At 44.5% G+C, this 16681-nt stretch overlaps 1 protein-coding gene across 7 annotated transcripts in view; it reads left to right on the top strand.

Moving 5' to 3' along the window:
- Window positions 1-16681, top strand: part of CSNK1G1 (casein kinase 1 gamma 1) — a 214087-nt gene that overhangs the window by 144350 nt on the left and 53056 nt on the right. For all 7 annotated transcript variants that reach the window (XM_063926348.1, XM_063926349.1, XM_063926350.1 and 4 more), the window contains 4 exons: window positions 8752-8837; window positions 9838-9922; window positions 10793-10941; window positions 12236-12343. In XM_063926348.1, the coding sequence (XP_063782418.1) occupies window positions 8752-8837; window positions 9838-9922; window positions 10793-10941; window positions 12236-12343 (428 nt within the window). The remainder of the gene's footprint in view (window positions 1-8751; window positions 8838-9837; window positions 9923-10792; window positions 10942-12235; window positions 12344-16681) is intronic.

Below are 16681 nucleotides of genomic sequence, written 5' to 3'. Positions count from 1 at the left end.
CTCCCCCTATGACCCTCCTCCAAGCCTCAGTTAGATTTTTGTGCCCGGCCGAGAAGGGTGCAATCTAGGTGGCTCTCCTGAGCTGCTTAGAATAAAAGTTTAAGTTAGGTTTTTTATTTTCAGTGAGTCCTGCTGGCAACAGGCTCACTGCTACGAGGGACTTAGGGGAGAGAAGTAAACTCACCTGCGTGCAGGATGGATTTGCTTCTTAGGCTACTGGACACCATTAGCTCCAGAGGGAGTCGGAACACAGGTCTCACCCTGGGGTTCGTCCCGGAGCCGTGCCGCCGACCCCCCTTGCAGATGCCGAAGTTGAAGAGGTCCAGAAACAGGCGGCAGAAGACTTTCAGTCTTCATAAGGTAGCGCACAGCACTGCAGCTGTGCGCCATTGTTGTCAGCACACTTCATACCAGCGGTCACTGAGGGTGCAGGGCGCTGGGGGGGGCGCCCTGGGCAGCAATGTATTATACTTTTTTTATGGCTAAAATACATCACATATAGCCCTTGAGGCTATATGGATGTATTTAACCCCTGCCAGATCTCACAAACTCCGGGAGAAGAGCCCGCCGTTTTAGGGGGCGGGGCCTATTCTCCTCAGCACACGGCGCCATTTTCCTGCTCAGCTCTGCTGTGAGGAAGGCTCCCATGCTCTCCCCTGCACTGCACTACAGAAACAGGGTTAAAACAGAGAGGGGGGGCACTTATTTGGCGATATGATTACATATGTGAAAATGCTATAAGGGAAAACACTTGTATAAGGGGTTGTCCCTGTATAATTATAGCGTTTTTGGTGTGTGCTGGCAAACTCTCCCTCTGTCTCCCCAAAGGGCTAGTGGGGTCCTGTCCTCTATCAGAGCATTCCCTGTGTGTGTGCTGTGTGTCGGTACGTGTGTGTCGACATGTAGGAGGACGATGTTGGTGAGGAGGCGGAGCAAATTGCCTGTATTGGTGATGTCACTCTCTAGGGAGTCGACACCGGAATGGATGGCTTATTTAGGAATTACGTGATAATGTCAACACGATGCAAGGTCGGTTGACGACATGAGACGGCCGGCAAACAAATTAGTACCTGTCCAGGCGTCTCAGACACCGTCAGGGGCTTGTAAAAACGCCCATTTACCTCAGATGGTCGACACAGACACAGACACGGACACTGACTTCAGTGTCGACGGTGAAGAAACAAACGTATTTTCCTTTAGGGCCACACGTTACATGTTAAGGGCAATGAAGGAGGTGTTACATATTTCTGATACTACAAGTACCACAAATAAGGGTATTATGTAGGGTGGGAATAATCTACTTGTAGTTTTTCCTGAATCAGATAAATTAAAGTGTGTGATGATACGTGGGTTTCCTCCGATAGAAAATTATTGGAGGTATACCTTTTCCCGCCAGAAGTGAGGGCGAGTTGGGAAACGCACCTTAGGGTGGATAAGGCGCTCACACGCTTATAAAAACAAGTGGCGTTACCGTCTCCAGATACGGCCGCCCTCAAAGAGCCAGCTGATAGGAAGCTGAAAAATATCCTAAAAAGTATATACACACATACTGGTGTTATACTACGACCAGCAATCGCCTCAGCCTGGATGTGCAGCGCTGGGGGGGCTTGGTCGGATTTCCTGACTGAAAATATTGATACCCTTGACAGGAACAATATTTTATTGACTATAGAGCATTTTAAGGATGCATTTCTATATATGCGAGATGCGCAGAGGGATATTTGCATTCTGGCATCAAGAGTAGATGTGATGTCCATATCTGCCAGACGATGTTTATAGACACGACAGTGGTCAGGTGATGCAGATTCCAGACGGCACATGGAAGTATTGCCGTATAAAGGGGCGGTCCATCGGACCTGGTGGCCATGGCAACAGCTGGAAAATCCACTTTTGTTACCCCAAGTCACATCTCAGCAGAAAAGGACACAGTCTTTTCAGTCTCAGTCCTTTCGTACCCATAAAGGCAGGCGGGCAAAAGGCCAGTCATATCTGCCCAGGGTTAGAGGAAAGGGAAGAAGACTGCAGCAGGCAGTCCATTCCCAGGAACAGAAGTCCTCCACAGCTTCTGCCAAGTCCGCAGCATGACGCTGGGGCCATACAAGCGGACTCAGGTGCGGTGGGGGGTCATCTCAAGAGTTTCAGCACGCAGTGGGCTCACTCGCAAGTGGACTCCTGGATCCTACACGTAGTATCCCAGGTGTACATTGGAAATTCGAGACGTCTTCCCCTCACAAGTTCCTGAAGTCTGCTTTACCAACGTCTCCCTCCGACAGGGAGGCAGTATTAGGAAAAAATTCACAGGCTGTATTCCCAGCAGGTGATAATCAAAGTACCCCTCCTACAACAAGGGAAGGGGTATTATTCCACACTATATTGTGGTACTGAAGCCAAACGGCTCGGTGAGATCTAAAAGATTTGAACAATTACATACAAGGGTTCAAATCAAGATGGAGTCACTCAGAGCAGTGATAGCGAACCAGGACGATATGGTGTCACTGGATATCAGGGACGCTTACCTACATGTCCAAATTTTGCCCTTCTCACCAAGGGTATCTCAGGTTCGTGGTACAGAACTGTCACTATCAGTTCAGAAGCTGCCGTTTGGATTGTCCACGGCACCCCGGGTCTTTACCATGGTAATGGCCGAAATGATGATTCTTCCTAAAAGAAATATGGACGCTTTCCTGATAAGGGCAAGGTCCAGAGAACAGTTGGCGGTCGGAGTAGCACTATCTCAAGTAGTTCTACGACAGCACGAGTGGATTCTAAATATTCCAAAATCGCAGCTTTTTCCGACGACACGTCTAATGTTCCTAGGAATGATTCTGGACACAGTCCAGAAAAGGATGTATTCTCCCGGAGAAGAAGGCCAGGGAGTTATCCGAGCTAGTCAGGAACCTCCTAAAACCAGGAAAGTATCAGTGCATCATTGCACAAGGGTCCTGTGAAAAATGGTGGTTTCTTACAAAGCGAGCCCATTCGGTAGATTTCACGCAAGAACCTTTTAGTGGAATCTGCTGGGAAAATGGTCCGGATCGCATCTTCAGATGCATCAGCGGATAACCCTGTCTCCAAGGACAAGGGTGTTTTCTTCTGCGGTGACTGCAGAGTGCTCATCTATGAAAGGGCCGCAGATTCGACATTCAGGACTGGGTCCTGGTGACCACGGATGCCAGCCTGAGTGGCTGGGGAGCAGTCACACAAGGAAAAAATTTCCAGGGAGTGTGATCAAGTCTGGAGACTTCTCTCCACATAAATATACTGGAGCTAAGGGCAATTTACAAGGCTCTAAGCTTAGCAAGACCTCTGCTTCAAGGTCAGCCGGTATTGATCCAGTGGGACAACATCACGGCAGTCGCCCACGTAAACAGACAGGGCGTCACATGAAGCAGGAGGGAAATGGCAGAAACTGCAAGGATTCTTCGCTGGGCGAAAAATCATGTGATAACACTCTCAGCAGTGTTAATTCCGGGAGTGGAAAACTGGGAAGCAAACTTCCTCAGCAGGCATAACCTCCACCCGGGAGAGTGGGGACTTCAGCGGGAAGTCTTCCACATGATTGTAAACCGTTGGGAAAAACCAAAGGTGGACATGATGGCGTCCCGCCTGAACAAAAAACTAGACAAATATTGCGCCAGGTCAAGGGACCCTCAGGCAATAGCGGTGGACGCTCTGGTAACACTGTGGGTGTACCAGTCAGGGTATGTGTTCCCTCCTATGCATCTCATACCAAAAGTACTGAGAATCATAAGAAGGAGATGAGTAAGAACGATACTCGTGGTTCCGGATGGGTCAAGAAGGACTTGGTACCCGGAACTTCAAGAGATGCTCACGGAAGAACCGTGGCCTCTACCTTTAAGAAAGGACCTGCTCCAGCAGGGGCCTTGTCTGTTCCAAGACTTACCGCGGCTGCGTTTGACGGCATGGCAGTTGAACGCCGGATCCTGAAAGGGCATTCCAGATGGTCATCCCTACCCTGGTCGAAGCCAGGAAGGATGTAACCGCAAAACATTTTCACCGCATTTGGCGAAAATATGTTGCGTGGTGTGAGGCCAAGAAGGTCCCTACAGAGGAATTCCAACTGGGTCGTTTCCTACATTTCCTGAAAACAGGACTGTCTATGGGCCTAAAATTAGGGTCCATTAAGGTTCAAATTTCGACCCTGTCAAATTTCTTCCAGAAAGAACTGGCTTCAGTGCCTGAAGTTCAGACGTTTGTAAAAGGGGTACTGCATATACAGCCCCCTTTTGTGCCCCCAGTGGCACCTTGGGATCTCAATGTTGTTTTGAGTTTCCTAAAGTCACATTGGTTTGATCCACTCACCACTGTGGAATTAACATATTTCACATGGAAGGTGAAGATTCTATTAGCCCTGGCTTCAGCCAGGCGTGTGTCAGAATGGGCGGCTTTATCATATAAAAGCCCTTACTTAATTTTTCATTCTGACAGGGCAGAATTGAGGACTCGTCCTCAATTTCTCCTTAAGGTGTTTTCTGTTTTTCACATGAACCAACCTATTGTGGTACCTGCGGCTACTAGGGACTTGGAGGACTCCAAGTTACTTGACGTTGTCAGGGCCCTGAAAATATGTTTCCAGGACGACTGGAGTCAGAAAATCTGACTCACTGTTTAGCCTGTATGCACCCAACAAGATGGGTGTTCCTGCTTCTAAGCAGACGATTGCTCGCTGGATTTGTAGTACAATTCAGTTTGCACATTCTGTGGCAGGCTTGCCACAGCCAAAATCAGTAAAAGCCCATTCCACAAGGAAGTGGGCTCATCTTGGGCGGCTGCCCGAGGGGTCTCGGCTTTACAACTTTGCCGAGCTGCTACTTGGTCAGGGGCACACCCTGACTGAGGAGGACCTGGAGTTCTCTCATTCGGTGCTGCAGAGTCATCCGCACTCTCCCGCCCGTTTGGGAGCTTTGGTATAATCCCCATGGTCCTGACGGAGTCCCCAGCATCCACTTAGGACGTTAGAGAAAATAAGAATTTACTTACCGATAATTCTATTTCTCGTAGTCCGTAGTGGATGCTGGGCGCCCATCCCAAGTGCGGATTGTCTGCAATACTTGTACATAGTTATTGTTACAAAAATCGGGTTATTCTTGTTGTGAGCCATCTTTTCGGAGGCTCCTTCGTTGTTATCATACTGTTAACTGGGTTCAGATCACAGGTTGTACGGTGTGATTGGTGTGGCTGGTATGAGTCTTACCCGGGATTCAATATCCTTCCTTATTATGCACGCTCGTCCGGGCACAGTATCCTAACTGAGGCTTGGAGGAGGGTCATAGGGGGAGGAGCCAGTGCACACCACCTGATCCTAAAGCTTTTATTATTGTGCCCTGTCTCCTGCGGAGCCGCTAAACCCCATGGTCCTGACGGAGTCCCCAGCATCCACTACGGACTACGAGAATTATCGGTAAGTAAATTCTTATTTTTTGTGGTAGAATTAGGTGCCTCGGCTTATATTCGGGTCGACTTATACTCGAGTATATACGGTAACTCCTCGTTATGCGCCCAAAACTATTCAATTGCTCCCACGGTAATGCTGGCCATGCACTTGGTCAATATCGACCCATCACATGCACATCATGCATGTTTTAGGTGTGAATGCGATGCGCAGCCACATGGGTCATACATCGTATCAACTGATCATATGTGCTGCACATATGGTCAGTCGATCTTGGCCGTCTGCAATCGCGGAGGTACGATAGATCATACAGTGCTAAAGCACCGTACAATCTATCGCATGGCTGGCGGGGGGGGGGGTCATAGTATGTTTCGCACCTAGTGCGAATTGTACTAATGTATGGCCAGCGTTTGCCTGCTTACTAGCCCTTAACGCAGATTTCTGCTCATACCCTCCTTACAGCGTTAGCAGATATCTGTGTCGGCTAGGGCCTCAGAGGTTATTCAGGAGCTCACGGAGTGTGGTAACTGTATTGTGCCTGGTACTTAACCTGGGGGATGAAGCGAACTGTGAATAATTTCCACCATGGCATTATCTGTGTGGAATTTGTACATTATCCTGGTTTTCGGGTTGCCACCCATACTCCAAAAACATACTGAGTTGGTTAACTGGCATCTGACAAACTAACGCCTATTATGCATGTGTTTGTTTATGCCGTAGAGAATACACATTTGTTAGCTTCACTCTGTCAGGAACTGATGGCTGTGAAATATTCTCTCTATAAAGCCCTGCATAGTATACAGGTTCTATATAAATGAAGGTTAATACTAGCTATCAGCCCGTCAAATGACAGCACAACATAACCGTAATTGTCAGTGCGTGCACGAACGAAGCATTAATTGAATTGCTCCGTCTGTGCCATCTCGTGGCCACTGGCATGCAAAACACTTGTTTTCCCCCCATTAAAAAAAGGGGAGCAGCTTTCTCGCTAGCTGCATTGACATGCCCTGTAGCATGTTGTGCGAGACAGGATTTTTATGGCAACTAGTGTAAAATGGAATTTTATCAGTACTGTTATTTACTTTGTTCTCACCTCCATACCCCCTGTGTCTCAGTAGGTTGTGTAGACATTGTTGAATCTATAAAGTGTGGTTTTGCTTTTAGAATCAAAACTGGATATGTTTAAATATAGAAAAAAGTAGGGGGCACAGTCGCTACGTGCGCTCACTATCTACAGTACATACAAATAAAGGTATGCCTCCATTAAAAATCGCATGAAAATGATCTGTGCTGGGATACAGTCTTTCTAGTGTATATATCAGTACTTATTTCATAAATGTTCCTAAAGCATGTAGAGAAGTTTAACCTTCTGTCGTAAAATCCTCAATATCTGGTATCCTAATGTACACCAAGGAACCTTGAGAACGACATTGAATCGCGTTGGTGAAGGGGCTGTTGACTTTGTTGAAGTTAGTCACCACAGTATTCTGAGGAGGCGTGTTACCTGTGGCGCCGGACTGTACACCTCATCCCAGGTCGTATGCTAACCATCTTTCCTAATAGTTTGGTGACTTCATTCTCTCAGTATATGTAATTTTAGATTTTATGCTCATTCCTGATAAGGTCATTCTTTATTCTCACGTTTACCCCTGACTGAGATTGGGGGTACAAGGAAGGAACTTGGTTCAAGGAAGCAAAATACCATAAAGAAACGTTTGAGCATCATTATAGGTTGTAACCTGTGAGTAAGGCTACGCCAAGTTTATCGGCTTCCTGTACACTTTGGGCGGTGTTCTCTTTCTGTGGTGTGTCTTTGGCAACAAGGGTCTGGAAAAGAAACCTTTATGGGCAGATCCCAATGTATTTTCATGTGAGTACGGTACGCCCCCTTTACCATACATACAGAGGGGGTGTACATAGTCATCCATATCCCTAATAGTGAACAATTTGAGTGGATAAAGATCATCCTTGGTAGTATTACACTATTGCTGTTTTTCTTTTGTTTATTTGGAAAACGGACATTGAGGATTTTACAAAGGAGGGTTCAACTTCTCTACATGCTTAGTAAACATATCTGAAATAAGTACTGTTATATACACTCCAATACACTATCCCAGCATAGATAATTTTCATGTGATTTATAAATGGGACTTATGTATCTTTATTTGTATGTATTGTAGATAGCGCACACAGCGGCTATATCCCCTTCTCTTTTCTACTTTGTTCCTCTTGTATGTTTGGTGACATAGTGAACACAGACCCTGCTGCAACTCCTAGTGTGCACAGTGATAATCCATTACTTTTTTCTGGTTATGTATAAATGTCCATGTACAACCATTAGCATAATTCTGTCTTTTCTAATAGGTACTTATATTTATTTTTTAACACTTCTATAGCGCCAGCATATTCCATTGCACTTTACAATTGGATGCCTTTGTATCAGAATTAGGCAGTAGTTTTCACTGGTGTATAATGCTCGCTGTTAGCAGGTGCTCTGGATGCATTTGTTTACCTTGTCACATGTTTGGAAGCAGTTCATCTAATTAGTTTAACATGCGTTTTCAGGAGTAGTCTCTACTGTATATATGTATGTTTTGTTTACAGGTAATAGGTTTATATTTAATTATAGAGAAATTGTTTTATAATAATTTGTTCGATAAGTTGTGAATATGATGTAGACAGTTTTTTAAATTGATTTCTGTGGTGTGCCATGATTCCACCAAGGGGTGTAAAGATTTCCACGAGACAAAAATGCATAATGGTTGGAAAAAATTATGTCCTTAACTGGTAAGGTGCTGACAATCCACCACTTCACTTGAAGATTCTTAATACCACCCCTGATGACTCCTCCGCAAGCACCGGTTGGAAAGGCCTGTCCTTTCCAGAAACCAATATAGAGAACGTCTGTTCTTGCGTGCTTGTTTTTGCAAATGTTTTTTTCAGTAGTTTTTGATCGGTAGGTAAGGAGGAAATAGAAGAGTGTATGACCAATCATGAGACTAAGGCAGTTCCAGACATCATTAATAATCCTGCAACTTCGTTAGTTGAGATAACCAAAACTTGAAGCCAGGCATTGGAGGGGATAGATTATAAATGTATAGGGCTTCCTCAGTAAGTTCTGTAATATTTTTTTGGGATTCTATTTTTTGGGAACTAGAAGGGTACAGTTAATTGCCTTCCACAAAGAACCGTGATAAGTCCAAAAGTAAAATGCTGTTTACATAAAATAGGTTCCATATCTCCTTGTCATATACATACAGTACTCTGACATTTTTCTTCTAGATTTACGGTCTTCCCTGGTTTAATTTATTTAATTTTATTATTTTGTGTTTTTAAAGAGCAAAGTCGGAGAGATGATCTAGAGGCCTTGGGACACATGTTTATGTACTTCTTGCGAGGAAGCCTTCCATGGCAAGGGCTAAAGGTAGGCATGGTTTACCCTTCCTTTCTATGACTTGAAGTACATAAATTCTACAATGCAGAATCAAGAATGTAAATGACTGCATCAGCTTTTTACTTCACACATTCTCGGATGTATTTTCCACCCCAGGCCAAGTAGAGCTTCTGGAGGACAAAATGGTTTTAAACAGAACTGTAAATTGTATGTAACTTATGTAATGCACTTCTGTGTCGATTAATAGCTACCAATTCGCGGTGTGCTCTCTTATTAGACTCATTGCTTCTGTGCTTCATTTTTTACATAGGTGAATAGTGCATTAATCCGTGTTCTAGTTCTCAGTGACTTGTAACATTATCCCATTTGGCAGGTGCCATAGCTGGCTCCACATGTCAGCTTGTGGCATGGCTCCAACTTCCATTCATGTAGTTAAAATTATCCAGAATTCCTCAATGTATTAGAAATGCTGTAAATGTAATATTTACTCTGTCTTAATCAGACCTGTAAAATAGTAAACTGTGCTACTTGGCTATATTCATGCTTACATGTGTGCTTATTCAGCGGTGTAGGTTCTGTAAGACATGTACCGGTATTGTAAATGACTCATGTAATAGGTATTTAAAGTACTGTTACTCTGTACCGCCAGGAGTCCACTTCTTTGTATTTGAAACTACTTATGGAATGGAAAACTCAGTCCATTCATATAGTACACTGTAAGGTTTTATTTTCTTGTTACAGTAGGATTGGAAGAAATCTCCCTCCGTTAGCCGCACATTTTAACATTAGATCAGCCAGTTTGTTAGTTTATCGGTGATTAAAATGTGTTTTATTTTGTTTGTTTTTGTTTGGAACAACCCAAAAGCATCCTTATACGTTTGTTTCATCTGGTTCCTAAATAGCCAAATCTGTGCAATTTGGCAGCACAAGTGTGGTCAAATAATACCCATATCTGGTGTAATACAGCTTCTTTTAATTCCAGAAAGGCTGAGTCTTCATAATGAATATATTTCATGTTTCAAACATACAGGCAGATACGCTTAAGGAGCGGTATCAGAAGATTGGAGACACAAAGCGTAACACACCTGTAGAAGTCCTCTGTGAGAATTTTCCAGGTAAGATCACTGGTCTCTTGCGATGGAAGGGTACTCGTATTGTTCTGAGTTCCTTGTCATCCAGCTGTAGAGGAGCACATTGTACCCAGTGCCGCTGTTGAGTTCAATTCCTAAGCAAGTGCTGGCAAGTGGTGAAGAGCTGGCATTGCATGTAATAGTCTCCATACAGCTTTGTTACCATATGTATGTATTAAACAGGGCATTGATTATCTCTTAATATTTTACATTTGTGTGTGTATATGACTTGACATGAAAGTAATGAAACCCCAAGCAGTTATAAGTATAAGCATTGCACACAGTCTACTTGTCTTTTTAAGCTAACACAGCCAAATACTCCAGACCAAAGCCCCATTTTAAAGACACTTCACCGTAGCCTCTGAGCTTTACTGTGCTTCCTCTTACGCAGTGCAGCATGGTTAGAAACTTTCACTGAATTAATAGGAAAAGATTAACCATTGCTAAGGGCCAATAATATCAGCGGCTATGAAGATGCTCATGTAATGATCAGCAAAAACTAAAGTCTTTAGCCAGTCTGAGTGGTAAATATATACAGGGATGATTCCAACCCCAAGAGGGCTCTTAGTATGTTTAAACCAAGGTCAGTATAATCACTGCTTTAGTTTTCCCAAAAGCTAAAGAAGTCTGTATTGTAAATTCTATTTAGTTCACACTGTGTCATTGGAGGCCTCTGTAAGTGGCTTACATATATATTAAGTTATGTGTAGTGTGCAGATGGGGCATTGAGGTTTCCTTATATCGGTTACTTGTGTGATATTTGCCGTTTTGCCAGTGGTAATCCTGTATTCTCAACCTATTTCCTCTTATCAAATTGGAAAAGCGGATTCTAATGTTGTTCTTCTGTATCACCAGAGGAAATGGCAACTTACTTGCGATATGTGAGGCGGTTGGATTTCTTTGAGAAGCCAGATTACGACTATTTACGGACACTGTTTTCAGAGCTCTTTGAACGGAAAGGATACACCTTTGACTATGTTTACGATTGGGTTGGCAGGCCAATTGTGAGTAGCCATGTGAACTTAATTATTAAAAAAACAAATCTATTTTTAATCTGAAGTCTCCGACACAGAGCCTTTTAACTGGGTACAAATTAGACGATGTGCAAACAACACAATGGTTGTCCTGATTTCCCTTGAATTCCTGAACAAACGATATAGTTCATACACACTGTTCAGTCTTACAAACGACCGAATGATATATCAGTAGTTTGGTCGTTACCCTGGTATATATGTAGGTAGTGTGTACTCACTTGCACGATTTGCTGAAAGCCGTTGACGATATTTTGGGATTGACATGCATGTACGACCAATCTGAAGATGCAACGAACTCACTCACAGGTGAGTGCGATAGTGTATACGATTTGTCGTTCCGATTTGTCATTCCGATTCGGCTCAAAATGACAAAAATAGTGCTTTTTATGTGTACCCTGCCTAAATTAACAAAGGTACTTTGACAACAGTGAGCGCAAAACAGAACCTACAAAACGTTATAACAAATGTATATTTGTGAATGGATTGGTTTGCTTATAAGACAAATTTAAGTCTAAAATGTAAGCCTTCTTGGGTGACCTACAGTATGATTGTAACATAGACTTTGACATAAAGTCAGCAAAACGATAAGGAACTGATGAAAGCATATCATTTCATTTCTTCATGACTGGGGTTAATTTCTACTTTTTGTTACCAGTATACCTTTCATTGTTTTGGTTTAGTCATTTATTGTGATGTTGCATGATGCCCTGTGATCAGCCCTGGCTTCCCCATTGAGCGGCACATAGTGCTCACTTTCAACACTTCTTGAGTAAAGCCAGACGGCCATTAACGTGAATTTAAAGATGGCCATCAGAAAGGTTTTAGTGAAGTTTATTCTTCTGGTCATCTGCAAACCCCTCTAGCTACAACACAAGTCTTACACACAGTCTAAAGTGGTGATGAAATAGGGCAAAAAGTTTAAATGGTAAAGCAGTGTGCTTGTTGTAAAATAAATGCCAGAGTATGTATGAGTTCAGCAGTCTGTCCCATGTACAGAGCATTTTTGTCACTTGGGAAATGAGCGGACCAAGCACTTCCTTTAGGCTTCTGGACTGCCCCACAGTCTCCATGTTTGCTTTGCATTGATATTGGATATTGTGCTGAGCAGGATTAGCTAGTAATACATTTCTTTATCTCAGGTTTATTATTTTGCTCAGTAATATGCATAGATTAATATGTTAATGCACTGTAGTATATGTACTTGTTGTTTGTTTGGGTCTGCACTACTTAAACAAGGAGCTGTAATTACAAATGCTTCTTTCAGCCTACCCCGGTGGGATCCGTCCATGTAGATTCTGGAACTTCTGCGATAACCCGGGACAGCCATGTCCATCGGGAGCGACCGTCACAGACTCAACCCCTGAGAAACCAGGTCAGTTCTTTCCCTGCCAAGTAACACACTGCATTATGCCCATGTGTATCATGCACCTATTTTACCAGTAAACAGCTGGTGCATCTCTCTGTTGCTTTGCCTGGCATTAACCCTTTTAATTAATAGGATAATCTTAAGGTAAATCACACATTTATTATTTGTGTATGCTTTATATTAAACACTGGGAGAGTGTCCTGCCCTTTCTACTGAATGATTTGCTCTAAGTTATTTCCGAAGCTCCAAAAGCATCAGTCCCATTTTTAAAATGGTACTTGTATAAGATATCCTCCTTGGCTGTCATTATGTTCTGCAAGGGCCTCTAACATCATGGGGTATATTTACTAAAGCGTATAAAATTAAGGTGTGTACCATAGCAATTAATCTGATTTGTTCTATAATTTATCTGTTTAATTCTAGAAAATGATAGCTTCCTATTGGTTGCTATGGGCAACACCTCTGCTTGCCTGTTTAGTAAATATATATATAAATATATATAAAATCTTTCCATTGGTATGCAGTTATATTCCCGACTGTCGGGATCCCGGCAGTTGAAATCCCGATGCCAAAATATTGACAGCCATTGAAATGCCGACGGTCTAAATCCCGACCACCGGCCAGAAACCCCACTTGAGAGGTGAGCCACACCATCACCCGAGGGGGAATAGAGCCTTGTCCGGGCCCAATGCGTGGCGAGCCGCGAGGGGACACGCTGCGCTCAAGGGTAGGATTCCGGCGCTGGTATTTCCATCGCCGGAATCCCATCAGTTGGGAAATCATACTCCTTCCACCCGCCACCCCCCCACCCCCTTTCCATTACCTGTGTGCCTAATGTAAGTATTAAGGTATTAAACCTATCCTTGTTAGAAACTAGGTACAATACAGATCATTTAGTGTAGTCAAGCTTAATTGTTATTTGCTGTTTGTGTACTACAGTAGTTTTCAGTCCAATATCACCTTGCCCACTGTTAATGTTGGGCCACAGTGGTTATTTTGATGTAAAATCACTGATACATAAAGTTTTTGTTAATAAAAAAATGCTGGTTGTCCAGAGGATTTTCAGGACACTGCATTCTTTTCCCAGAGTTGTCGTGTGTAGACTGTCCCATAAGGACACATCTGTCACTAGGGTCCTTTCTCTTCCTTATTTTTTGCAACTGCTTACTAACATTTTTAATTTGCAGTTGCAGGAAAATGATTGAAGTTTAAAGTTACCCATTTAGAACTTTGTCAGAACATAGAGAACAACTTTAAAAAAAATATTTAGGTAAGGCCATAAACTAATTAAAAAATTAAATATGTATTTGTGCATATTGTTTACTTTTTTGTGATGCTTGTGCAGAAAGGCTAGTTCATGTATTAACAGTTGATCAACACTGTAAGTATCATAAAAGCAACATTTACACATTTTTCTCTGACGTCCTAGTGGATGCTGGGACTCCGTCAGGACCATGGGGATTAGCGGCTCCGCAGGAGACAGGGCACAAAAATAAAAGCTTTAGGACTAGGTGTGCACTGGCTCCTCCCCCTATGACCCTCCTCCAAGCCTCAGTTAGGTTTTTGTGCCCGTCCGAGCAGGGTGCAATTTAGGTGGCTCTCCTAAAGAGCTGCTTAGAAAAAGTTATTAGGTTTTTTATTTTCAGTGAGTCCTGCTGGCAACAGGCTCACTGCAACGAGGGACTTAGGGGAGAAGAAGTGAACTCACCTGCGTGCAGGATGGATTGGCTTCTTAGGCTACTGGACACCATTAGCTCCAGAGGGATCGAACACAGGCCCAGCCATGGAGTCCGGTCCCGGAGCCGCGCCGCCGACCCCCTTGCAGATGCCGAAAAGTGAAGAGGTCCAGAAACCGGCGGCAGAAGACTTTTCAGTCTTCATGAGGTAGCGCACAGCACTGCAGCTGTGCGCCATTGTTGTCAGCACACTTCACACCAGCGGTCACTGAGGGTGCAGGGCGCTGGGGGGGGGGCGCCCTGGGCAGCAATGATAATACCTTGTTCTGGCTAAAAATACATCACATATAGCCCCTGGGGCTATATGGATGTATTTAACCCCTGCCAGGTCTCACAAACACCGGGAGAAGAGCCCGCCGAAATAGGGGGCGGGGCCTATCTCCTCAGCACACCGCCATTTTCCTGCACAGCTCCGCTGCGAGGAAGGCTCCCAGGACTCTCCCCTGCACTGCACTACAGAAACAGGGTAAAAAAACAGAGGGGGGGCACTTTTTTGGCGATATTGATATATTAAGCTGCTATAAAGGAAACAACACTTCTGTAGGGTTGTTCCTATATATTTATAGCGCTTGGGTGTGTGCTGGCAAACTCTCCCTCTGTCTCCCCAAAGGGCTAGTGGGGTCCTGTCTTCGATAAGAGCATTCCCTGTGTGTCTGCTGTGTGTCGGTACGTGTGTGTCGACATGTATGAGGACGATGTTGGTGTGGAGGCGGAGCAATTGCCGGTAATGGTGATGTCACCCCCTAGGGAGTCGACACCGGAATGGATGGCTTTGTTTATGGAATTACGTGATAATGTCAGCACGTTACAAAAATCAGTTGACGACATGAGACGGCCGGCAAACCAGTTAGTACCTGTCCAGGCGTCTCAGACACCGTCAGGGGCTGTAAAACGCCCTTTACCTCAGTCGGTCGACACAGACCCAGACACGGACACCGAATCTAGTGTCGACGGTGAAGAAACAAACGTATTTTCCAGTAGGGCCACACGTTATATGATCACGGCAATGAAGGAGGCTTTGCATATCTCTGATACTGCAAGTACCACAAAAAGGGGTATTATGTGGGGTCTGAAAAAACTACCTGTAGTTTTTCCTGAATCAGAGGAATTGAATGAAGTGTGTGATGAAGCGTGGGTTAACCCCGATAGAAAACTGCTAATTTCAAAGAAGTTATTGGCATTATATCCTTTCCCGCCAGAGGTTAGGGCGCGCTGGGAAACACCCCCTAGGGTGGATAAGGCACTCACACGCTTATCAAAACAAGTGGCGTTACCGTCTCCTGAAACGGCCGCCCTCAAGGATCCAGCTGATAGGAGGCTGGAAACTACCCTGAAAAGTATATACACTCATACTGGTGTTATACTGCGACCAGCCATCGCCTCAGCATGGATGTGCAGTGCTGGGGTGGTTTGGTCGGATTCCCTGACTGAAAATATTGATACCCTGGATAGGGACAGTATTTTATTGACTATAGAGCAATTAAAGGATGCTTTTCTTTATATGCGAGATGCTCAGAGGGATATTTGCACTCTGCCATCGAGAGTAAGTGCGATGTCCATATCTGCCAGAAGAAGTTTATGGACGCGACAGTGGTCAGGTGATGCGGATTCCAAACGGCATATGGAAGTATTGCCGTATAAAGGGTAGGAATTATTTGGGGTCGGTCTATCGGATTTGGTGGCCACGGCAACAGCCGGGAAATGCACCTTTTTTACCTCAGGTCCCCTCCCAACAGAAAAAGACACCGTCTTTTCAGCCGCAGTCCTTTCGTTCCTATAAGAACAAGCGGGCAAAAGGACAGTCATATCTGCCCCGAGGCAAAGGAAAGGGTAAGAGAGTGCACCAAGCAGCTCCCTCCCAGGAGCAGAAGCCCTCCCCGGCTTCTGCAAAGCCCTCAGCATGACGTTGGGGCTTTACAAGCGGACTCAGGGGCGGTGGGGGGTCGACTCAAGAATTTCAGCGCACAGTGGGCTCACTCACAGGTGGACCCCTGGATCCTGCAGGTAGTATCTCAGGGTTACAGGTTGGAATTCGAGAAGTCTCCCCCTCGCCGGTTCCTAAAGTCTGCTCTGCCAAAGTCTCCCTCAGACAGGGCGACGGTATTGGAAGCCATTCACAAGCTGTATTCTCAGCAGGTGATAGTCAAGGTACCCCTCCTACAACAGGGAAAGGGGTATTATTCCACACTATTTGTGGTACCGAAGCCGGACGGCTCGGTAAGACCTATTCTAAATCTGAAATCTTTGAACCTGTACATACAAAAATTCAAGTTCAAGATGGAGTCACTCAGAGCAGTGATAGCGAATCTGGAAGAAGGGGACTTTATGGTGTCCCTGGACATCAAGGATGCTTACCTGCATGTCCCAATTTGCCCTTCACATCAAGGGTACCTCAGGTTCGTGGTGCAAAACTGTCATCCGTTTCAGACGCTGCCGTTTGGATTGTCCACGGCACCTCGGGTCTTTACCAAGGTAATGGCCGAAATGATGTTTCTTCTGCGAAGAAAAGGCGTATTAATTATCCCTTACTTGGACGATCTCCTGATAAGGGCAAGGTCCAGAGAACAGCTGGAGGACATAGTAGCACTATCCCAAGTAGTGCTGCAAC

The sequence above is a fragment of the Pseudophryne corroboree genome, chromosome 6 (genome assembly GCF_028390025.1).
Source record: "Pseudophryne corroboree isolate aPseCor3 chromosome 6, aPseCor3.hap2, whole genome shotgun sequence".
NCBI lineage: Eukaryota > Metazoa > Chordata > Amphibia > Anura > Myobatrachidae > Pseudophryne > Pseudophryne corroboree.
The sequence above is the reverse complement of the archived record's forward strand: the minus strand, read 5'-3'. Positions and strand labels throughout refer to the sequence as shown.